Raw genomic sequence first — 24,731 nt, 5'->3', positions numbered from 1 at the left:
TGACCAAGAAAGGCAGTATATAAATACCAGTTGTTATTGTTTTTATTATTGTTATTATTGTTGTTATTGTTATTGTTATTATTAATGCTTCAGATGTTACCAACTGTGTCAACAGCATGATAGTAGCTAATGAGTGTGAGGGTGCTTCCTTCTTCCCCTGCTCTGTCTCTGTTTTTAAATTGAGTCCTGGAGTGGCTGTTTTTAAAGAGGAGTTGGTATCCTGTTGCAGATATCTAATTTCTGTTTAGTTCTGTTTCCTAAAAATATATTTCTTTGAAGTCTACTTAAGTGGCAGACTAGACTTGTTAGGCATTATGGAAGCTCAGCGCAGTGTTTATAAATCTAATTAATTTTTGTCTAATTGAGTTCTTATTTCTGTAATTATCAAGTTGCAAATTTTCCTTACTTCAGTGAACAAAAATATCACAAGTGTTGTGTTTTTTTTTTTCTTTTAGCTGTCTCCGTAATGAGGTACAGTGCTTCATCATTTGGATTTGCTGTAAGTAATTGTATGATGGAAATGTACATTAAGTACTCTCTGAACTTGGATCCCCATTTTTCTCCTTATTCGGATGAGTTTGTTCACTGTGAATATCAGTTCACAGTAGAAGAATTTTGTTTGCAAGGAGTAATGAGAAGTAAAGTCACTCTGGTGATGTCTTGTATCAGAAGAATTATCTGTCTGTGTTTATATTGCCTCTTACTGTTTCTGGTAACATGAGAGTAACCCAAAGTACATATTTTAACTAACATTGCCCAGTGTTTTCTCCTTTTGCATCACAAGATGTGATACTTCTAGTCTGATGACTTCTTAAATAGGCATGTATTATGACAGAAGAGGGAAAATATTGGTGGGTTATAGGCAGTGCTTTTTTGTGTAAAAAAAAAAAGGTGCAGGAACTCACAACTTGTTAATCTTTCATTAATTAATTAATTAAATTAATTAATTAAACATTTTTTATTGGAGAAATAAAATATTTTTTATTTGCTTCGCCCTAAAGATGAACTTCTGAGTAGACATGCATAGGATTGGGCTGTCAATCTCCACATCCCCTTCCCCCTAGCTACTTTTTCTACACATGGGGAAAAATACTGTACAGGTGCACTTGTAGCATGTAGTATGTAGTGTGGCACTACTTCGAGGAGAGGAAGCAGTAAATGGATTCCAAAAAATGGCTTACATGAGTTCCATGTAGTAAAATTGCTCTGAGCAACTGTGGGAGTAAGAACAAAAAAGGAATTCTTACACGAGAGGGGTCCTTAGGTGCACATAGAAACAGCTACATTTGCAAACAAGCGATTAAATATGGTTTAATTCAGGTATCAGAATACTCTGCGTCTTTGGGAAGGTGCTTGGGATGCAATTGTATGTTCTCTGCTGCCCTGAGCAGCTGCTGTGCATTGCTGGAGAGGAGCTGCAAACACTGGCTGGCGGAGGGCATGCTTGTGGGGGAAGGATGAGGAGGATCTCTGGCAAGGCTGGACAGCACGTTGTACACATGTAGAATCCCTTTTCACCTGCCCTTAGCATGTGAAAACAGGTGCAGATATATATATCTCTGCCAGGATTAGGAGCCCAATCCTAGGTATGTATGAAGTAAGTCTTGTTCTAGTCAATGGAGCTTACTCCCAGGAAAGTGCCTAGGATTGCAGCCTAAGAGCCCAATCCTATGCATGTCTACTCAGAAGTCCACTTTAGTGAATGGGGCTTACTGTGGATAGGAAGGCAGCCTCAAGGCCCAATCCTGTGCCGGTCTACTCAGAAGTCAGTCCCATTAGAGGCAGTGGGGCTTCCTTCCAGGAAGGTGTGGAGAGGACTGCAGCCTCAGAGCCCCTCCTCTGCCTATCTACTCAGGCTGCAAGGCTATGACACATTCACGGGAGTAAGCCCCATTGAACACAATGGAACTTACTTCTGAGTAGACATGCATAGGCTTGGGCTCTCAGGCTGCAAGGCTATGCACCCTTTCCCAGGAGCAAGCCCCATTGAGCACAATGAGCCCCATTGAGTAGACACATTGAGTCTGTCTACCCCAGGGGTGCTCACACTTTTTTGGCTCGAGAGCTACTTTGAAACCCAGCAAGGCCCGGAGATCTACCAGGGGGGAAGGAAGCGTCTGATAGACACCCCCTTTAATGTATGGAGCCCCTGCTGGAGTTTAGTCAGTTTCTCAGTTTTGTTGCTGCATGCCTGAAGAGCAGCTAAAGTGTCAGTTTCAGTGTCAGTTTAGTGTCAGCTAAATATGTCAGTTTCGTCTAGTCACTAGACGAAACTGACATATTAACAGTTTGGAGAGACAGGGCTCCGTGATCTACTCATTTTGCCTTGTGATCTACCGGTAGATCGCGATCCCCTATTGAGCACCCCTGGTCTACCCATTGAGTAGACACAGTAGAGCACATTGAGCCCATTGAGCACTTCTGAGTAGACACGCCTAGGCTTGTGCTGCAGATTGGCACGGGGGCTGCACCAGCCAGCTTCCTTCCCCTCCTCCTCCACCAAGCCAGTACCTGGGTGTTCCGTGGGTGCCGCTGCCCATCTCCCTGGCTGACTGGCTGTCCGTCCTCCTCTTCAGCGTTGTCGCGTGTCCCCCGTGCCCTCCACCGGCTTGGAAGCTGCACAGGGAAGCAGAGCGTGGGGGGGAAGGGAGGTGGACTGGGCTCAGGCGAGACCTTGGAGATGGGGCAGGAGGGGGTCGTTGTGCGGTCAGGCAGGGGCCAGGCGCCCACCCACCCTGCACCCCCCAGCACCCACCCAGCGAATGCCTCTGGTTTGCTCCCCCCCTCCTGGAATGCCTCCAAAGGGAGGGGCCCTGCAAAAAGGTGCCAGAACTCCGTCCCCCCCCGCCTTCCATTAGAAAAAAAGCCCTGGTTATAGGTGGAAAAAGCCTCCTCAATTCTCAGTAAAGTCTGCAACAGTCTGTTTGCTAATAAGAGCAGCTCATTTTAGTGAATGCTGATCCCTGTTTTTATTCAGATGCAGAGCTACTCCATGATCTCATTAGAAATGAGCTCGTTAGAAATGTGTTGCGTTTAAGCACAATTGGCCTTAATAGATTCCCCAAACCAAATGTTTATATATCTTTTTCAGTTCGATGCTACTTTGGATGTGTTGTCATCAGTGATAGTTCTGTGGCGCTACAGCAATGCAGCTGCCGTACACTCAGCACACAGGGAATATATGTGAGTATTCATGGTTGTTTTTAGGTCCTATAGATGTCTGCAAGAATGAAGAATTTGAAATCTACCTAGGAGCAAATATTTTTCTCTTTACATTTTGCCCTGATCCCTGTACTTCTCTCTCTTTCATCATTCTAATCTGTATAAAATACATGCAGTTTGGATTTTCTATGCATTATGTGGAACGTACTTTGTGAGTGATGACTAAGATTTTAGCAGAGTTGTGAATAGTTGTGTATCTTAGAGCAAAACATATTTTTAGGGAATTAGAATGTCAGAGGTTGGTGTAATGGGTCACAAACCTTGTGTGTCTGTCCAATTTATCTATATTGGTGTTTAATGGATTTGTGAATTTGAATTCTTACAGTTATCTTTTGAAGGTGTTTGTGACTATAATGAGAGTAGAGGGAACCACCACACAGAGAAGGGTAAATAGCTACATCTTTATTAATCTTCTTTTCAGTTGACTTAGCTTATGGCAAAGCTTATGGCTTTGATCTTAATTTGCCCCAGTCTGACTGGTGGGGCACAACTTGCATGTCAGCTGTTCCTGGTAAAATTGGAAGGAGAAGTGGCAGGGAATAGAGACCCAGTGGGAATTTAGCCATTTCACCATGGATATGTTTGAGCCAGATTGGCCCTTTCAGACAAGAATGTCAAGGTCCAGAAAAGGAATGTTAGCAATTGCACATTGATCCAGGGTAATAGTGACTAGTGGTTAGCATGCTCACCCCTGTTTACCTCTCTTCCCTTTGTTTGCACACTTGGCTTACTGAGGAAAAGCTTGCCCAGGCGATCAGGCTTGTTAGAAGGGCTCCCTGGGCAGCAACCCCTACTTAGAACAATTCTGATCCTCGGGGGTTGGAGGTCATATTTGTCTCATATTCAAGTTATCATTGCAACAATTTTCAAGATTCACATTTCTGAAATGCAAATTTCAGTGGCATTCCTGATCACAATGCTTAAAGGTTCAATTTTTTGGTTTCTAGCTCAGTTTCTTGAAAAGATATAAAATAGGTGAAGATTTCTAAAATCTCAGGACACACGAAGAAAATGGATCAATGTTCTGCTGTCCAGGTTACTAGGTTAATGTTAAGTCTAGGGATTATTAGTTCAATAGACTTTAATGGGTTTCGTTATAGAGCTGATTGATAGGAAAAATCATGAGTGATATGAGCAGTAAGCAAGGGCTGAACGTACAGGCTGAACCCCATATCCACAAATCTCATATCGGCAGTTTCAGGTATCTACGAATGAAGGGCCCCCTCCCCCCACACAACCATTAAATAATTTTTAAAATTTACTGGGGCAAAAATCAACTTGTTTAAGCAAGGCTATTTTCTCCCTAGGGTGTGTTTTAAATGATGTAATGGTCTTGTGGGGGGTTAACCCCCACATGACCATTAAATTGTCTTAAACAACCTTACTAGAGGAGTCTTCTTTTTTAAACAGTCTGCCTTTGGCAGTTGGAATGCTTAAAGAGAACACTAATGAGGTCAACAAAAAGATCTCATTGGTGTTCTTTTTAAGCATTCCTGTTTAAAGAAGATGCCCCAGGAAAGGTTTCTTTAATGGTTTAATGGTTGCGTGCTGGGGTGGGGTTTGTTATATACAAGCCGACTCTCACCCTGGTAAGTGCTTAAAACAATGTAATGGTTGAGCAGGGTTGGCATGCAGGGGATGGGGGAGGTGTCTGTGGTTTCTGTTTCTATGGGGGGTCTGGAACAGATTCCCCCGCAGATACAGGGGCACGCCTGTATAAACACAAAATTAACAGGTCACCTGAAGACTTTAGATAACCATTTTCTGGTAATAATTTCATCACAGTAGACTCTGAATGTGATTTTTGGGCTAGAAATACATATCTGTCCCCACTGAGGAATCTCCTTATCATTGAAGTTATTATTTGAAAAGCGTATATAGTGGTTCCCAAACCTACCTGAGACATGACATCCCTGCAGCCTTATTGACTCAACCTGGATATCTTGGATCTTGCAAAATCCAAGATGCATCCCCCCTTGCGGTGTATCCCGCAACTCCCTAAGTCGTTTTGACCGATACTTTGGGAACTCCTGGCATATAGGTATTTTGGGGGATCTGTTAATACTTTGCAAACACTAAAACATAATTCTACATCTTTTTCTTACAGCTGTTTGTCCTTATGGTCTTTTTTCTCCTCGATTTGTTTTTGTGAATCAGTAGGCCAAAGAGAGGGCATTCCCCCCCCCCCAAGTTTTACACAAATCTCTTTATTACACAAAAAATCCACTTCACCAGCAATTAAGTTAGGCATTATGACTAGCTGTTGTATCATCTTCAGCTAATTCAGTATAGTCTAGCCAGTGACAGGGTACTGAAACTTGCGAACATGGGATCCACAAAGCTGGTAGAAATGCTGTAAGAATCTTTCAGCCAATTTTATGATCCACCGTTGACTGTGCAAATAATGTAATAACTCATGTTCTCCATTGATTCTTTTTCGTTAGTGACTTTTAAAATCGTGTTAACACAAGCCCATATTAAATCTTTAATATTTCTAAAATGGTTAGTTTGTAACTTTTAATAATTTAGATTTCCAAAATATTCCTAGCAAGACCTCTTGGATATGCAGTAGCAAAGTAAAATGTGTTAGTCTGCCTTATACCAATCAATGAACCAGTGTTATACTTATGCAACTTTAGTTTTATATCAGTGGGATTAAAAAGTGTATAATTTTGACTGGATCATGCCCTATGTTGTTTATTTAGTAACACAATCTTTCATTGCTCATAAACCAGTCTCTGCTGATGGATTTCATTCCCCCTCTCCCAGCTTATCACAGTAGTGGCTGGAAATGTCTGCTCAGTCTGATTACTGAAACCAGGCTCTGCCTTATGAAAAGTCTGTGTATTTCCTTTGCATATGTTAAAATTGGTCCATAACCAAAATAGACTGTGCAACTATAAATATCCTGAACATCCGCGACTCTGCAGAGATTGCTTTCAAACTATCATTGGCTGTGTCCAATGCAATTTTTACAGAAATGCATCTTATGACCTATCTGTTAAAATGCATGCAAATGTATTTTAAGAAGAATACTTCTGGTGAGTTTAACATGCAACCTTATTGGCATGGAAGCTGCAGCAGCATTACTGGCCCCCCTGAGGCTTCTGTGGCCATGCAGGTGGAATCAGTGTTGTTATCGCTCTTCACATTGGTGTGGAAAGTTGGGTTCATGCAGATATGGAGAATTTCAGATATGGAAAAATTTCCCCAATTTCTTACTTTGAAGGCATAGGAAAGAGTGATATTTTGGCTTTCATAAAATCAAGGTTGTATAAGAACCCAGAAGTGTGTTTTATTGTCAAGGCTTGTATTCAGGTATTCTTTTTCTCCACTCATATAGTACAGGGAGGGATTTTTTAAATCTCTTGACATGCATCTCTCCCCCCAACTCAGTGTAAAGTGTCATCTACAAAGATGACAGCATATAGATACGCGTACATAAGTAACAATCTTCTGTCTTCCTTTTCTGGATACTTCCTATGAGCTTAAGCAGGCCAATACCTTCTTTTTCCCTTTTGGCATTTCCCTTTGTTTCCCCTTGTACCCTTCTGTAGGTCCTGAAAACTTGCAGGTTCTTTTTAAGCCATTTTTCTCTTATTATTTTTATGTTTTGTGCCCCCTCCACTTTCCCAGCGTGTAGAAACCATTACCTTATTATTGGGTGGCCCCAGTTCGTTTCTGAACTCATACTGGTAGACTGTATATGCTCATATATAAGTTGAAAAATGCATGCCTTAAAACTGATCCTGAAAACATGAGTTGACTTATACAGTAAGTAAAGCTTCTGAGAGCAGCTGCTTGGTGAGGTGGGGACCAGGCTGAGAATCAGGACACAGGGGTGGAGGTGGGGGGGGGGAAGGAGTAACTTACTAGTAATTGTTCTGAGGTAGCAACAGAAAGCAAACAAAGAAGGTAGCCATTTTAGCTTCTTCTCCAAACAGGAAGAGAAGGTGCTTTTATTTGTATGAGGCCTGCTGCTATGGAAGTGCTGGCCTGTACTCCTCACAAAACCTATAACGCCCATAAGCACCTTCATTTTCCTTCCTGTTTGGAAAAGAAGGTAAAATGGCTCTCTTTGTCTTTCTGGCTTTTTGCTGCTTTTGAGCCAAAACAACTGAGGTCAGAACAATTATCGGTAGGTCATTTTCAAAGAATTTCACACAACCATAAATTTTGCCCCCAACTTATCCAAGGGTCATAGAAAATTCCATTGTTTTTGGCTCAAAAGCTGCCGTCTACTTATCTGTGAGATTGACTTATACACAAGTATCTATGGTAACCTAATTATCTATGGCTTTTTCACCAAAGATTTTATCTCAATGCGATGAGAAGGGCCCTTTAAATTAAAGGAAAAGCATGTTTTTACTTAGCCTTGATTACCATTGTAATGCAGGAGAGTGGCAGCAGGCAAGCGATCAATCAAACTCTCTCTAGGGGCATAGAACAGCTTAGTTTCAGTTCACTCAGAGGCAAATGAAATTGTGTTAAATGAAATCAATTTAAAAAAAACCAATGTCCCTTTACTCAGTGGCTTAAAAATAGCCTTGTTTACCATTGTAATGTGGAAGAGCAGCAGCAGTCAGGCAATCAACCAACAGCTTAGCTTCGGTTCACACAAAGGCAAGCAACCCCTTCCTTCCTCCTGGAGCATGCAAAAGAATGCAGTGTGGAAGTGATTATTACTCTTCCTTGCATTCCTTCACATGCTGCAGGCTGAAGGGAGGGGTTGCTTGCCTTTGAGTGAACTGAAACTAAGCTGTTGGTTGATTGCCTGACTGTTGCCGCTCTTCCACATTACAATGGCAAGCAAGGCTATTTTTAAGCCTCTGGGTAAAGGGACATTGATTTTTTAAAAAATTGATTTCATTTAACACAATTTTCGGCATCCATGAGGGTACTGGAACCCCAGAGGATGCCAAGACACAACCTGTCTTGACACAAGGATGCTTTTGACACAAGTTTGCTGCTTGAGGAAGTGATATGCTTAATAGAGTTAGATAATATATCTTCTGATCCTGGGACAGGTCAATTGATATGTCCAGCTGAACTACCCTAATCACATGGGTGTGCACATCACCCATTCACTGTTTGTCCCATCAGAACCTAAATGTGCAGGGGACAATTGGTCTGAACCATTCATCAGTGTACAATTAGGGAATGGCCCAATGTGGGAAGATGTTTCCATTCTCCTTTCTGTGTAATTAAAGTGGGCAGGTTAGTGTAGTATCATTCAATCTAGCCTAGAATCTGGATCTTAAAGGCTGGATGGCTTCTGCCTTCCTAAGATGAAAGAAAAAACAACAACAAAAGAAACAGGATTAAGAGAGAATTTTATCTGTTGCTTTTTAAAAGAATATGTCTGGATTGGTTAAAATTCACTATCTCGTGTTAAGAAAGGAAAATAAAGTCTGTTCTTTTGTCAGTTTTGAAAACCAAGCTATAAGGTAACCATAAGCTGACAAAGCCTGGAAGCCAGTTATTTGACTGATATCGACCATCTTGTTTTATTAAGGCTGGTGTCATCACAGTTGAGTGAATCTTCTAATTAACTTTGCAGAAGGCTGCTAAAATTGTTTCCAACTGCACATTAGACATTTTACTAAATACAGTGCATGTGGGGGGGGGGAGGCCAAGTGGTATCCATGTATTGGCAAGTTTAAGTGAAAACATTTGTACAGATTGTATTTGCATGCATCACTAATTTTTTCTTAATTCTGTTGCCACACCTCTGCTGCTCTCAGAGCAAATTGAGCTGAGAGTAGTAATTACCAAGGGCTTTATTATATACCCAGTTAGACATATTGTCACTACATTCTATTTGCCGGAAATCCAACGGGATGATAATTAGACAGGGAGATGTTCCTCAATAGATATTTTACAGCAGCTAAATTATATAAACCGCATCTTGCTCTGCAGTTAAACTAGCAAAATGTACCCTGCATAGTACTTGAAACAAAAATTGCTTTTTAACTTTACAAGAGCAAGAAATTAACTGATGCTGTTTATAGCGGTAAAACTCAGGGCTTGGAAATGAGGATCTTCTCGCAAAGGGATGGAGGCAATTTTCCACGCTGTCATGTTTGTAACTTTGTTCCTGTGCTCTGTGTGGAGCAATATTACCCTTTTCTTAAATCTAAAGAGCAGGAGGTGTTCAACTTGTGGGAATGGGAAGGAAAATCTGCACCTCAGCTAGTCTCATGGATAGCTGGTCCTGTGAGGGGGGGGGAATGACCATATGGGTTATTTCCTCCCACATGGGGGCAACTCCATCTTAAAGGGGTTATGGTATGACATACCAGAACTAGAACTGAAGAGGCTGCAGATAAAGTGATGTTTATCTTATTTGCAATCCTGGAAGTGGGGAGGGGTTAATAGCAACAGACCCTGTCTTCAAGCTTACATCCTAAATTTTAGGTTTGTATGCACTGATTGCAATTTTGTATTACTCTTCTGAAACTTCTTTAGTGCAGGCTACTGAAGCTTATTAGATTGTTGTATTTCCAGAAATCTTAAACATTGAGGCATTTGGGTTGTCCAACTTTTGAGTTCTTGTGCCTCTGGGAGGGGGATCCACCACCACAACCTATTCAAGATGCCCGATTCCCCTTTCTTATGTTGTTGCTGCCTATTATTAATTATTATTATTAACAGTATTTATATACGGCTTTTCAACTAAAAGTTCACAAAGCGGTTTACAGAAAAAAATCGAATAACTAATGGTTCCCTGTCCCAAAAGGGCTCACAATCTAAAACAAAAAACCTATCTTGTTTCCATATGCTTTCACGCAAGTGTTTAACAGTTACAAAGGACTAGGAAGCTGCAAATTCCCAACCCTCTGACGCTGTGTGTGGGTGTGTTTTTAGACTATGAAAGTAAACGGACTTTAAGTGTGAAATTTCTTACCTCTAGTTCAAAGCATGCATGTTAAGTTGTGCTGATCTGTGGGCTCTGTTGGTTTTCAAGAGCCAACTGCTACATGTCAGTTCGTGTGTGATGTGTCAAGTGACAGCGTGAGTAAAGAATGTCACATATGCGGCAGTGTCTTTGTGAGGCACAGAAGTGAGAGACATTTATGGCCATAAACTGTCTTTCTGATAACACTTTGGCAGGAAAAAAGGAGCGGCTGGGTTGTGGTTTCATTTAGAAACATTAAGCTACATACAGTAAGTGGGAAATAGAATGCCCCACATGTGGGTGAAGTAACTGTGTTTGCACCTAAGAATTAGCCCCTGGAGATGTAACCAAATGCACGGTTGCAGTTTAAAGGTGCACACAAGCGTTTGGATTCTCACAATGTGTTAGTATTTTGAACAGCCAAAGTCTTTTGACAATTCAGATATCTTGAGAGTGTTGCAGCTTTTTTTAAAAAACAGGTTTTTTAAAAAACAAAATAGGAATAATTCAGTGTAGTCAATCCTTGATTATTTGAACTTCATTATTGCTTAATGTAGACTTAGAAGGCTGAAAGAGGCAGCATCTTGTCTAGACCCCTTCCCAGTACAGAACTCCTCCTGCACATTGTTCAATTACATCCCGTACATAAGGTGCAGTCTGAGAATGGGTCCCAACACATGATCTGTATAGTGCTTTGGAATATTTGAACTTCGAATTGATCAGATAATTAAATTACTGGCCTGGTGTCTTGTCTTGAAATAAAAGACCTGTCAGGGCTGCAATCAGGAAGAATTGAGGACTGTGTAAATAAAGAATTCCTCTAAATAGATAAATATTGCTGAAGGATGAATGTAGCAGATTTACGTTGATTCAGCAATAAAAAAGTTTCATGTCTGTTGAATGTGGGTTGGTCAAAACTAACTTAAAATCTACTGATAACTGCTAGTGATGTGACAGTACTGGAGGAAACTTGACACATGTTTTGGAGATGTTTAGTAATCTCTCAGTTTTATAATTCATGGCATATAAATTTATGCAACAGGTTTCCCTAGATTTTATGGAATTAACAGCATTTTTAGGATGTTTTATGAAAGAATCTAGTTCACAATGTCACTTGCAAAAAGAATTGGTCCCAAATGAAGAATTGGCCCTAAATGATCTTAACAGCACAGTCGATGCACATTTACTCAGAAATAATTCACCATGTTCAGTGGTGCTTACTCCCAGGTGAATGTAGTCTTGCAGCTTAAGTCAAGTTCATATGGGAAAAACTGCTCCCCAAGATGCATAGAAAACTAAAGCAGTTGGCATAATCAGGCAGAGCTTTGGGTCACCTTATAGTTATTTAAGGGAATCTATCAGGATAGACCAATTGGGAATGAGATTTCATAGTGATGGTCATATCATGTAATCAAGTCTGCAACACTTCCAATGTGCAATTTAACTTCTCTGAAGGTGCAATCCTGTGCACACTTGCCTGAGAGTAAGCCCCATGGAATGCAGTGGGACCTACTTCTGAATAAGTACTGCATATTTAGGATTGTACTGTAAATGTGCACGTTCTGAATGAAAGTGGTTTTGCTTAGCCTGCTGCACTTTGCTGTTAGAGTAATTGCAAATAGTTGCAGTTAATCTGTTTCAGACTAGCACAGTAACTAGTCTGAAAGTCTTGGTATTTGGCTTATTTGCATTTTGTTTTAGACTGGAATTCTGAGGTTTTGGGCATGAAGTTGAGTTGAGTTTCAAGTGTTTGTACTGTAAAATGTGAGTTATATTTTTCTTACAGTTTAGGATGGCTTTCAGTTTTTGTTTGTTGACTGGTTTTGGAACAGTATTATATACAATAAATTATGCTAACTAATACAGAGAGAAATCGGTGTACTCAGAATTGAGAGAGAGCTTCAGCCTTTAAGATTCTGCCATAGGTATAAAGAGGCATGCTTGTGAATTTTGCATGACTACAGAATTTCACAGCCAGTATATTTTTAAAAAGATGCTACACTAGCTAAATGTGGTAAATGAATGCTGAATCATTCATGAGATAATAGCATGTATCTCCTCTTTGCTAAGATTTTCATCTTGAATATGAGGTGAATATATTCTGCTAAATATTTTCTGTGGCAGTTGCCATAGGATTAGGATTGATATGTTCTCTTCATCTCCCAGATTTTATCGTTCCAAACCAGTTTTTCTGTTATCTTTATTTCCTACCTTTTGTGAACCATTTCATATATATGTCAGTTTCTCCTTTTTTATTTTTTATTTTTAATAAACTACAATAAACATAAAATACATAAACAAATACATAAACAAAACTCTAATGGTATAGCAAGAGCGAAGCAAAAAAAATTCTAACTTCTTATATTTTATTTATATAAAGTCTAAACATTAACAAATATTAGTCCATATTATTATCTAATCCTTTATAACCAATCTTCAAATCCATAATACATTAAATTATTATTTTCTCTCTGTTTCAAAAAGTCAATAATTGGTTTCCAATTTTCCAAGAAGTTTTTTGTTGAGTTCTCCTTAAGTAAAGTTGTAAGTTTGTCCATCTCTGCAAAGTTCATAAGTTTTGTCCACCATTCTTCTATCTAGGGTATGTTTATAGTCTTCCAATATTGAGCATAGAGTGTTCTGGCAGCGCTTATCATATACAAAAATAAAACTTCATTTTTTCTCTCTCCACATATTCATCTGTCATACCTAATAAAAATACTTCTGGCTTCAACTGTATTTTTGTTTTGAAGATCAACTGTATCTGTGCATGAATTTGTAACCAATATTTTTAAACTTTTGAACACGTCCACCACATGTGGTAAAAGGTTCCCTCTTGTTTCCTACATTTCCAGCAACCATTGGACATACTTTCATACATTTTGGCTAGTTTACTTGGTGTCACATACCATCGATAAATCATCCAATATATGTTTTCTTTAATGTTAACATTCAGAGTAAATTTTATCTGTTTTAACCATAGTTTCTCCCATCTGTCCATTGAGAGTTCATGGCCCACATTTTTCGCCCACTGAATCATGCATTCTTTGACTTGTTCATCTTCTGTTTCAAATTTCAAAAGTAATTTATATATTTTAGATATTACTTGCTCATCTGATCTTAGTTGTTTTTCCAATATTGACTCTCCCTCTTCAAAGCCATATAATTTTTTTATCAGTTTTAAATCTTTCTAATAATTGTAGATACATAAACCATTGGCAGTCAAAACCCTCTGCACTCAATTCTTCTCTAGACTTCAACATAGACTTGGTTTGGGATTAGCACAAAGAGACAAATGGTTATTATATAAGAATATATTGAATTTTAACCAAGGTCAATGTATGTCGGTTTCTCCTTTTTGATGCTTTAATGAGTCCATACCTTAAATTTTAAGTTCCACAGAAACTTGGGACTTCAGAGTGCTACTAATTTATTGAAACCTCAATGTTCTGTTGAAGTCTGTTTTAAAATTCAATTTAATGTAAAATGTGCACCTGTGTTCTTGGAGGATACAGTGCAGGAAGACTTCATATAGTTCAGTGCTTATGGCAACCAAGCACTAACTGGGGGTAGTATTACATAGATGAATTAGAGTGCAATTTTAACCAACTTTCGAGCTCTGGCATTGCCGTGCCAGTGGAGCTTGAGCTGCATCCTGAATTTGGGGGGCAGTCACGGAAGCCTCCTCAAGTTGCATTGCTCTTACCTCCATGCTGGAAAGTTGCTTAGGATTGCACCCTTAGACAGGGAATTAGAGAGATGGGACCTTATCTGTGTTTCTTTAAATTGACAGCAGGAAACTTTAATATTATCAGGATCAAGTACAGGGAACCAGCACAACAGCATGTCTGTTCTCTCTTACATGTGTGCTTGGTCCTCGCAAAGATACCCATTTCTTTTCTTCCTTGGATTACTTAAGGTTCCGATTACTCCCCCTCTCCCCTTTTTTGAAGTGGAGGATTCAAAGAGGTGGAGGTTGATGGGGAGATCAAGTAAGTGATTCATAGGAAAGACATATTGCTTGGGAGTCAAAGCTGATCTGATCTCTGGTCATTAAAGACAATTAGCTAAAGCCCTTTTATTTAGGGGTTAAACCTGTATTCCTCATCAGAACTGGTCTAGACTCTATATTTGCCACTGGGACTACATCTTTGTGGGATCCCTTAGTCGCTTTCTGTCTGCATTCTCTTTTGTATTCACGTTGATGAGTTTCCCTGTTCTGGTTGGTAAACCTTGTTGACATGGATCAGGACTAAAAGAGCTTGCAATGTGATGAGACTTGAAAATACAAGTGAAAGTGAGAATTTTGCCATTGGGATGACAATTTCTACAGTGAATGAACCATCTGGACCAATCTGCAGGTGCTCTGTGAGGACTGCAGTATTGCCTGAAGATTACTGATGTCAGAGGCAGATATAGCTTCTGGTTTCTAGAGGAGCATGGGGAAACAGAACAGTGGCACAGCATATGCTTTTTGTTTAAGTCCCTATTGAGGACATCACTTAACATATTGTTTAATATCTATATGAAGTCATTGGGAGAGGTCATCGTAGATTTGGGGTAGGGAGTCATCAATATGCTGATGGCGCCCAGCTCTTTCTCTCCTTTCCACCTGATTCTAAGGGGGCTGTTGAGGTCCTGGATTGTTGCGTGGAGACAACTGGGAGCTGGATGTGGGCAAACAAGCTAAAATTAAATCCTGATATAATTATCCTGGTCTAGGAGTCCATGAGGCAGGTATTGGACTATTGTCCTGCTCTGAATGGGGTTGCGTTCCCTCTGACAGAGCACGTCTGCATCTTGGGGAGTGTTTCTGGTTGTGCAGCTGCTCCTGGATTCACAGGTGGCGGCTGTGGATGGGAAGTTTTTGTTCAGCTTGCTGATCCAACAGCTGCTACTATATTTGAATTTTTCAAACTTGGCTATGGTGACCCATGGCCTAGGGACAGCTAATTTAGATTACTGCAGTGTTCTCTATGTGGGGTTGCCTTTGAAGACTGTCTAGAAACTGCAGTTCGTGCAGAATGCAGGCACCCATGTGGTTACAGGGCTTGTTGGTTCAGCTCAGTTAGGCTACTGCTTTTGTGGCTATACTCGCTGCTGGTTTGTTTCCAGGCACAATTCAAAGTGCTAGTTTTGACTTTTAAAGCCCTTTACAGCTTGGGACCAGGATATTTTGAGGCGTTGCCCTTACTGGGAGAAAGGTGGGGTATAAAGTCTTTAAATAAATGATAAAGTATCTTGCAGTCTGAATTTACCTACTTAACATTCCATAAATTAGTTGTGAATGAGACTGCTAGTTTTGTATACATTGCAGTCTTCGCTGTGTTAAACAGAAGGGACTATGTTGGTTTAACTGGTTCTTGCTGAGTGCTTAAGTTTCAATAGCAGCCTAGTTACAAAGGCTTGGAAGTGGTGGGATTAGGCAAAGAATACCCTGCATGCTCTTTTGGCTGTTTATGCTTTGTCTCACTCTCCTGATCCTGTGATTGATTTGTGATTGAAAGGGAACATCATCATGCTACTCAAACTTACTTTGGAGACCAGTCCTCACAGGGTGTTAAATATTTTAAAATCAGTAGTGTTGTGTCCTCTTCTTCAGTGACCCTGTTCTGTTATCTTTCTCTGCTGACAACAGTGAGAATGTGACCTACCTGGTTGTGATCACTGCAGAACCAACCTTCCTTCTTTACTCTGGTAGTTTTTCTGAGCCAGCTACTCATTGCTTGGCCACCTTGAGTTCATTGAAAATACTTTTTGATAAAGCCATTTTATCTACGTTTATGAATGGAGTAAGCCATAAATGTAGCCTCAGTTATGGCAGAGTATTGACATTTCTTCAACTTGGCAGAACTCTGTTTTCTGTTCTGTGGCTCCTTTAATTAGTTTGATATGAATTTTGTGTATGTCGCCAAACCACCAGATTGACTGATGTCTACAGGGTAAAAAATAGTAGCACACTACCCTGCTAATTATAACTGCCTCAGACTGTGCTCCCAATAGGTGACAAGATGCTGCGTGCTAGATGAGAAATGTTATTTCTTTATTTCTTGTAATAAAGAAAACACATGCTGCTTACAAAGTGAATTATCGTGCAGCATCATTTATCAGAAAAGTCTCATGTTCACAACATTTGGGTAACCGAGGAGTTCTGTTTACATAAGATTTATTGTCATGGGCTTATAGCAAAGAATTTGGAGTAAATTAGGTTTCAGTAATATAGGTACGGGGTGTACTTTATGACCTCATCCAGAATATCTTTGTGTAGCTTGATACTGCCACTAAAAATAATACTGGTTTGCAAAAGTACATTTCCACTTAATAAACCTGCTGAAAAATTACATTTGTTGATTGTTTTTCTAGGCACTGTGCATTGGTGGAAAAAATTACACAGGTTCTGCAATCTAATAGACACAATACCGGAGGAAAGAGGGACAGGGTGGGAAGCAAAAACAAGTGAATTCACCTCCCAGCCTTTGAAGTTCCATAATTGCCAGTAAGAAGACAGTTCTGGGAGAGGAAGAGTCAAATTGTAGTGGTTCCAACCAGCCATGGCATCAGTTATGCTGTTTTATCTGAATTTGTTGCAGTTAGATGTATTGTAGATATTTACTACTTCAGATGCCCCACCTTGTCCAATGACTGAACTGCTAGGCCTGCACAGCCCCAGAGAACTTACAAGAGCCCTTCTGAGGTATCATGTCTGTGTGGAGGGTGACTGTGTGAAGGACCCCCAGATTGCACCTCGTAACCCCTCACCCTGGCTACTGATGTGCTTAAAAAAAAAAGTGGCAATTGTGTGGAGAAACGCATCTTCTTGACTGACAAATGCTGAACTTGCCTACATCATAGTCAGGGGGAGGGGCAGAGCTCAGTGACATGATATTGGGAACTCCTCATATGTTAGCTCGCCATTGACAATGGCTGAGGAGGACCCAACATTTGTTCTGTAGGCTTTTTGTTGAAATCATTGGACCGTTTTAGTTCTTGGTAGTCATTTTGTTTCCCAATTCTGTGACTTAAAAAGAACAGAGTGTATATTAGATGTGCATTTGATACGCTTATGTGCTCATGTTCTCCTATTATACTGATGGCTGTTTTTTATTTGTATGTATATGATATATTTTGTGTATTATAGTTTGATTTTAGATGTATATATTTTTATGAGTCTTTGGATGCCCTTTGGGAGGAGAAACTTTGGATGCCCTTTGGGAGAAAAACAAGATAAAAATAAAATAAATATACTGTATTCTTTAATTTCATGCTCTGAATGTTAAGGTCACTGTGTGGTCCAGTGTTTTGCTATCAACAGGACATATAACTCCAAATACAGTGTAAACATATCATTTTTTACAGAGCCTGTGTCATCCTGGGTGTGATATTTCTTCTATCCGCTCTATGTATAGTGATCAAAGCCATCCATGACCTTGCAAATAAATTACTTCCAGAAGTGGTAAGACCCTTTTTAATTCTAAAATGTAAGATTAAATTATGAGACTAGACTTTCAGTTTTGCAATGACATGATCTTTGGGCAGATGCTTGTGTCCTTTCGTACCCCTGTGTAATGCAGTGAGTTGCTAAAACTGACAAGGATGTGTGTATATTTATGTATTTGGCCATTTGATATTTTTTTCATTGGGTTGGACAGTTGTTTTTTTTACTTTTCACACTGAAATATAATTGCTCTTTGGAGTAAAGTTCAAACTTCATTTCCTTTTAGTATTCCTACTGCGGTTTACATACCAAACAGTGGAAGCAAAGGAAAACCATAAGGGGGAGCAGTACACTGGGGATTCAGTTTTATTCCGCTTCCTTGAAGTGTGATCTATCCAGTAACATAGGCTAACCCAGGGAACTAAGGCTTTGAACACAGTATTGCATCTGTGGATAAACATAATGCCTAGAACCAGGGGTTTGTACACATAGTGATAACTGAACATTATTCAGGACAGCACTTATGCTGGTTGTCTTGGAGATGTGAAGATTTTGCTACTCTTGGGAATGCTTAATTCAAGGAGATTAATTACCTTTGTCATGTTGTGGTGTGATCTTTTATACTTGGGTATCTAATCTGAGAGGGCATTTAATGGAAAATTTGGAGTTCTGAAAATGTCTAGAATTTCAAGCAGTACTTCTGCTGTCTCCCTCCTTGAAGACTCTTCTGCTCTTCAAGGGAGAACACAACTGTCTCTTCTATATAATAAGAGGACATTTCTCTATTTAAGAGTGCTGATGGCCATACAAGCACATGGATCATGGATAGGATTGCACTTGTTATGGTGTTTTCCCCCCATTTAGCTGAATTTTGTACAGCAGTACTTCCTAAAATTATAATAATAAACTTTATTTATACCCCGCCCTTCTCCCCAAAGGGACCCAGGGCGGCTATATCCATGAGACTTTGAATCTGTTAGAGAACAACAAGAGAATGACAGCGTAGAAATTAGGACTGGAAGCATGATGGGACATGACAACCAGTCCAGCAAAATGAGAGGCTGTGGGGATAAAGGCGCAAATAAGCAACCCTTTTTGGAGATCCCGTATACAGGCCCATTTATGCAAATGCACGAAGTCTCAGAGCAAAGATGGGAGAATTGGAATGTAGAGAAAATGTTATAGTGGGTATAATGGAAAACTGGTGGAATGCGGAAAACCAGTGAGATACTGCAATCCCAGGCCATAAAGTCTACAAGAGGGACAGGGAGGGGCGTGTTGGAGGAGAAGGTGAGAGCAGGGCTGTCTAGCAGAGCTGAGATTGAAGGTGGGACTACCTCCACCATAGAATCTTTGTGGGTTAAACTACCAGACCTAAGGAGCAATGTACTAGTGGGAATGTGCTATTGTCCTCAGGGTCAAAAACCTGAAGGGGACCACAAAATGAAGAAACAAATCGGGAAAGTGTCAAAGAGGGATAGGGTTGTAATAACGGGGGGTTTCAATTATCCTCATATCGCCTGGGTCAATTTGTTCTCTGATCTTGAAAGAGAGACCAGATATCTTGACTTGCTAAATGACTGTGCCTTGGAACAGCTAGTCATGGCGGCCACCAAAGGACAGATGACTCTGGATTTAATATTGTGTGGTACTCAGGTCCTGGTTAGGAATGTAAATGTTACTGAGCCACTGGAGAACAGTGACTATGCTGCAATCTGTTTCACCATGCATGTTGGGGAAGAGTGCCAAGCAAATCTGAAACAAAAATCCTTGACTTGTAAAAGGTGAACTTCCTTTCACCATTGTTCCCGTCACTACTGTTCCCCTTTGAGAGACCAGAGAGGTATAGCTCTACAGAGGGTGTCCTAGACTTTCCCACACCCTTGGCCACCTCTGCTTTTGCTGCCCCCCTGCCCCTGATCTGGAAGTAATTGCGGTGATGTCATCGCCACCACAGTTACTTCTGCACAGCTGCCTCCTCTGTTCTCCCTTTGAAAAAACGGGGGAGAAACCAGACCAGGCTCTGATGGAGCCTTCCCTGCCACTTGTACACAACATGAAGGACTCCTCTGGAGCACTTTGTGGCTGCTGGAAGTACCACCCACCTCCTGGAAGCAGTGCTTACCTGTCATGGGTACCGCTTCCAGCCAGCCCTGAAGGACTCCGATGGAGCCCTTTGCCCCACTTACAAGTGGCAGGGGAGGCTCCGTTGGGGCCTAAAAGTGGTTTGTGTCTTCTCCAAAATCCGAGGAGGCGTGCACCACTTCTGCGCTGCTCTAAAGAGTGCCCCCTTTTCTTAAAGGGGAAGAGGGGCAGCCCTCAGATGTGGCCGGCAACTGCGCTGAGAGAGTCTGCAGGAGTGCAACCACTCTTGACACAGTTCCCTGCTGGTCTGAGCACAGCCTTCCTCTTCTCCTTCTCCAATGGAAGGGAGGGGTAGCCCTCAGGCCCCTGAGAAGCGGTACGCGCCTCCTCCAATTTTGGAGGAGATGCATACTGCTTCTCTGGTTCTGATGGAGCATTTAGCGCCTCTTCTAAGCTGCGCAAAAAGCTCCTTTTGGGACAAAAGGCCTTTTGGGTCCGCTGGAAGCAGTGGTACCCCCCCATTGCAGTTCCTGGGGCATTTACCCTGCTTGCCCCCCCTCTAGGTAAGCCATGGTACCTCCATGCCATATGTTTGGTGATTATGCAATACTTTAGTTTTTTACTAAAGTACTGGGGTGGGTATGCTGTGATTGGCTGCCAAATGTAGTCTGTTTTCTGTAGGGGTCGGGAGTGACAGGAGGTGCAATGTTTTGCTATTTTTTTTGCTTCCCCATTGTTTCTTATGGGGTTATTCCTAGCTAGGCCAGCTCTGTCATTGGCATAGTGTTTGTCCAGCATTAGGGTGTGTCCATTCTCTGAAGGGGTCTAATATAAATTGTATGTCTAATCTTCCACATCATGCCACATTCTCCTCCCTATTTTGGACTCTCCTCCTGCCAATTGCACTGGTATCCAAGTGTTGTCTGAGCTACACTGGAGTGGTGTTTTTCCAACATTGCACTGGTATCTCCTGGCTGGCGGACTTCTACACTGGCAGGGCTGTCATTACCCATGTACGTGGGGATATGCTGGCAGATGTTGAGGATATGATTGGGTCTTAAGGGACTCTTAAAATGTAACTTACATTAAAATAACAAATTTCTTGAGTAATGTTGCTTTTAGAATGTTTTTAAAGCTTAGTAAAATGTTAGCTGCATGACTATGATTTCCATGGAATTATCATGTGGTTGAAAAACCCTGTGCCACCATGAGAAAAATCCTCTTCCTGGTTCAGTAAGGAACATAGCATTACTGCTTGATGTGGAACAAAATAAATCAACTCATATGCTTATCAGGGATGAGATGATTCATCCTTATATTTCTTTTGGCATGAGAGTGGCAAGTATAATTTATGTGTATGTGTATTCACTCACATCCTCCCATGTGAGAGAGCCATTCTCCTCATCTGGGGGAGTGGGTTCTTCCGTGTGTACTGCCACTAGCTGAAGCTAGGTTGACAGCTGTGTGAGTTCTCCAAGGCCACTCCTCCACTATGAAGTGAGGGCAAACCACCCATTTGAGCTATGAACTGCACCCTCCATATTGACCCTCTGTCAGGAGCTGAGCACATTTCTATTATGCCCCTTCAATTTTGTTGCTTCGGTTTGCCCTTGCTTCTATTTGTTCTTCTATTGGTTTTTATCGCTTCTATTGTATTGCATACAGATTTGTTGATTATGTTATAATCTATTATAGCAATAGCAGGATAAAAATAGATGTTGGCAACCTTCAGTCTCGAAAGACTATATTTAAGTAAAAAACTTTAATCTACATTTGTTTTATGAAAAGATATTAATTCATCTTGCATGGCCTTATATACATTCTCCAAGGATTTTAGAAGAAGGTATCCTAACCATGTCTTCCATATATGGAATAATAATAATAATAAATAAACTTTATTTCTATCCCGCCCTTCTCCCTAAAGGGACCCAGGGCGGCTTACAACATATTAAAAACAGATAAAAACATAATTTAACAACAGATAAAAACATATTAAAAACACATTAACAGAGAACATAAAAACAGTAGTCAGGTAAAAGTCAGAATAAAAAGAGCATAAAACAGCAGTTCTTAGAGGAATCAGGCCTGTAAAAAACAACTAAAAATGTATAAAAGATGTTAAAAAGGCCATGAACTCAGAAGGCTTGTTTAAACAGCAGAGTCTTCAGGCCTCGCCGAAAAGTCTCAAGAGAGGGAGCCATTCTCAAGTCAAGGGGAAGGGAGTTCCATAACGTTGGTGCCACTACTGAGAAGGCCCTGTTTCTTGCAGCCACCCCACGTACCTCCTTAGGCAGCGGCACTTGTAAAAAGGCCTTCTCTGATGACCTGAGAGGACGAGCCGGATTGTACTGGAGTAGGCGATCTCTAAGATACCCTGGCCCAGAGCAGTATAGGGCTTTAAAGGTCAAAACCAGCACCTTGAATTGGGCCCGGAAACGAATGGGCATCTAATGTAGCCCCCGGAGAAGTGGACTGACAGAGTCAAACCGCCTAGCTCCAGTGACCATGCGGGCCGCCGCATTCTGCACTAATTGCAGTTTCCGAACCGTCTTCAGGGGCAGCCCCACATAGAGCGCATTACAATAATCTAGCCTCGATGTCACCGTGGCATGGATCACCGTGGCCAGGTCTGCACGATCCAAGTACGGCTGCAGCTGGCGCACCAGCTGAAGCTGAGTGAAGGCCCCCCTAGCCACAGCCGCCACCTGGGAATCCAGGAGCAGCTGCGAGTCCAGGTGGACCCCCAAGCTGGTGACCTGCTCCTTCAGAGGGAGTGCAACCCCATTTAGAGCAAGCCGATAATCCAGCACCTGTATCGAGGATTTCCGAACCAGGAGAGCCTCTGTCTTATCTGGATTTAATTTCAGCTTGTTAGCCCCCATCTAGATCCTCACTGCTTCCAGACAGCGCTCCAGGCCCTCAACTGCCACCCTGGAGTCTGGAGGAAAGGAGAGATAAAGCTGGGTGTCATCAGCATATTGATGACACCCCACTCCAAACCCCCGAATGACCTCTCCCAGCAGTTTCATGTAGATATTAAATAGCATGGGGGACAGAATTGAACCCTGCGGCACCCCGCACCTCAAGGGCCAGGGTGTCGAACAGGCATCCCCCAGCACCACCATCTGGGACCGATCCTCCCGAGTAGGAGCGGAACCACCGCAAAACAGTGCCTCCAACTCCCAACTCGGCCAATCGGCACAGAAGGATACCATGGTCGATGGTATCGAAAGCCACCGAGGTCCAGCAGGACCAACAGGGATGCACTCCCCCCTGTCCAGTCCCCGGCGTAGGTCATTCACCAAGGCAGTTTCCGTCCCAAAGCCCAGCCTGAAACCAGATTGAAAAGGATCCAGATAATCCGCTTCATCCAAGACCCTCTGGAGTTGGGCTCTACCACCCGCTCAATTACCTTGCCCAGAAACGGAATGTTGGAGACTGGCCGGTAGTTATCCAACACAGTGGAATCCAGGGAGGGCTTCTTCAGGAGGGGGCGAACCACCGCCCGCTTCAAAGCGAGCGGTAACGTCCCCTCCACCAAGGAAGAGTTGACCACCCTCCCCGTCCACTCAGCCAGTCCACCCCGGGCAGCTCTTATCAGCCAAGCTGGGCAAGGGTCAAACAGGCAGGCAGACGGCCTCACACTCCAAAGGAGTCTGTCCACATCCTCAGGCTGTACAAGCTGAAAAGAATCCCACAACGCTGGACAAGCAGTTGCCAAGGGGACATCGTCAGACATTGTCAATGTGGCATCCAAGTCGCAACGAATATGATCGATTCGTATATGGAAGGCACTTATATTGACTCAGTGGGCAAAGGGAAGAACACCAGTAACCCCATAGTCTTCTGGATCCTGCAGAATTGTACTCTAGAGCAGTGTTGCTCAAACTGTGGGTCGGGACCCACTAGGTGGGTCGCGAGCCCATTTCAGGTGGGCCCCCATTCATTTCAATATTTTATTTTTAATATATTAGACTTGATGCTCTCATGGGATGTGACTGCATCTGGGGAAATATCACAGCTCTGTATTTTTAGCAGGCTACTATGTATATGCTTTTAACAATGATAGTCAGTGGGACTTACTCCTTGGTTAGTGTGGGTAGGATTGCAGCCTAGGATTGTTGAAAACTGTTCTACTTGACGATGTCACTTCCGGTCATGAGATCACTTCCAGTGGGTCCTGACAGATTCTCTTTCTAAAAAAGTGGGTCCTGGTGCTAAACATCTGAGAACCACTGCTCTAGAGGGTCCCTGCTCTTCCAGAACAGTTTGTGAGGTGCAGAGTACTATCAGCCCAAGGAAGGGGTGGGAATGTTTGCATTCAAGCATGCTCTTCTGTGTGGGTTTGAATCTATTCACTTGCCATTCATTTCTATACTTAGTTGCAGTTGAAAATATTTTACTGCCGCACTTTAGTTACAATAAAAGTATATTATCCCAAAATAAGGGGGCATAAAAATGAACCTCAGAATTTGGAAAAAAATGTCTAGAATCCATGTTTTCATCTCTTGAAATAGTATTGAAGTATCCTAATTTAATTCAGCAGGTTCTCTCAAAGAAATAACCTTTTTGTCCTGTAGAAATGAGTAAATATGGATTACACAGTTCAGTGTTACAAAATATATATATAAAATACAGGTAAATTTTTAAAAATGCAAAAACCAGGTTGGTAGAGTGATGCTACACAAACATACATGTACTTTCCTTGTTGGTTTAAACTGCCTTAAAGACCAAGGAAGAGTGTAACCATTTTGAATTTCTCTGTCTAGTAAATCAATAGCCATTTTCTGACTCAGACACTGTGTGCAATTCCCATAGGCAGCAGTGTAGTCTATGCAGGTTGCATTCTACTCTCATTACTATGGGCAGAGATGTGGTTTCCAAGGAGTAAGGGAAATGCTCGGCCATATATCTTCCATTTTCTACAGCAGCAGCAAAGGAAAACTGTTTGCACCAAATTCATGTCATTGCTAATATTTGATGTACTTCAGTAAATTATTCATTTGTACAGTAAGGTAGGTCTCCGGTTGTGCTATTCAACAAATTGCATCTGTTCCAGGCATCCTTTTCCTCTAAAATGGACAAAAAATG

General features: G+C 41.5%; 1 protein-coding gene across 2 annotated transcripts in view; it reads left to right on the top strand.

Annotated features, from left to right (window-relative positions):
• TMEM163 (transmembrane protein 163) overlaps window positions 1-24,731 on the top strand; it is a 110,857-nt gene that overhangs the window by 59,658 nt on the left and 26,468 nt on the right. For both annotated transcript variants that reach the window (XM_066611888.1, XM_066611889.1), the window contains exons 3-5: window positions 456-499; window positions 3,092-3,183; window positions 17,477-17,573. In XM_066611888.1, coding sequence (XP_066467985.1) covers window positions 456-499; window positions 3,092-3,183; window positions 17,477-17,573 — 233 coding nt within the window. The remainder of the gene's footprint in view (window positions 1-455; window positions 500-3,091; window positions 3,184-17,476; window positions 17,574-24,731) is intronic.

This window comes from Tiliqua scincoides, chromosome 1 (assembly GCF_035046505.1).
Source record: "Tiliqua scincoides isolate rTilSci1 chromosome 1, rTilSci1.hap2, whole genome shotgun sequence".
NCBI lineage: Eukaryota > Metazoa > Chordata > Lepidosauria > Squamata > Scincidae > Tiliqua > Tiliqua scincoides.
Note: the sequence above shows the minus strand (reverse complement) of the source record. Positions and strands in the feature narration are given on the sequence as shown.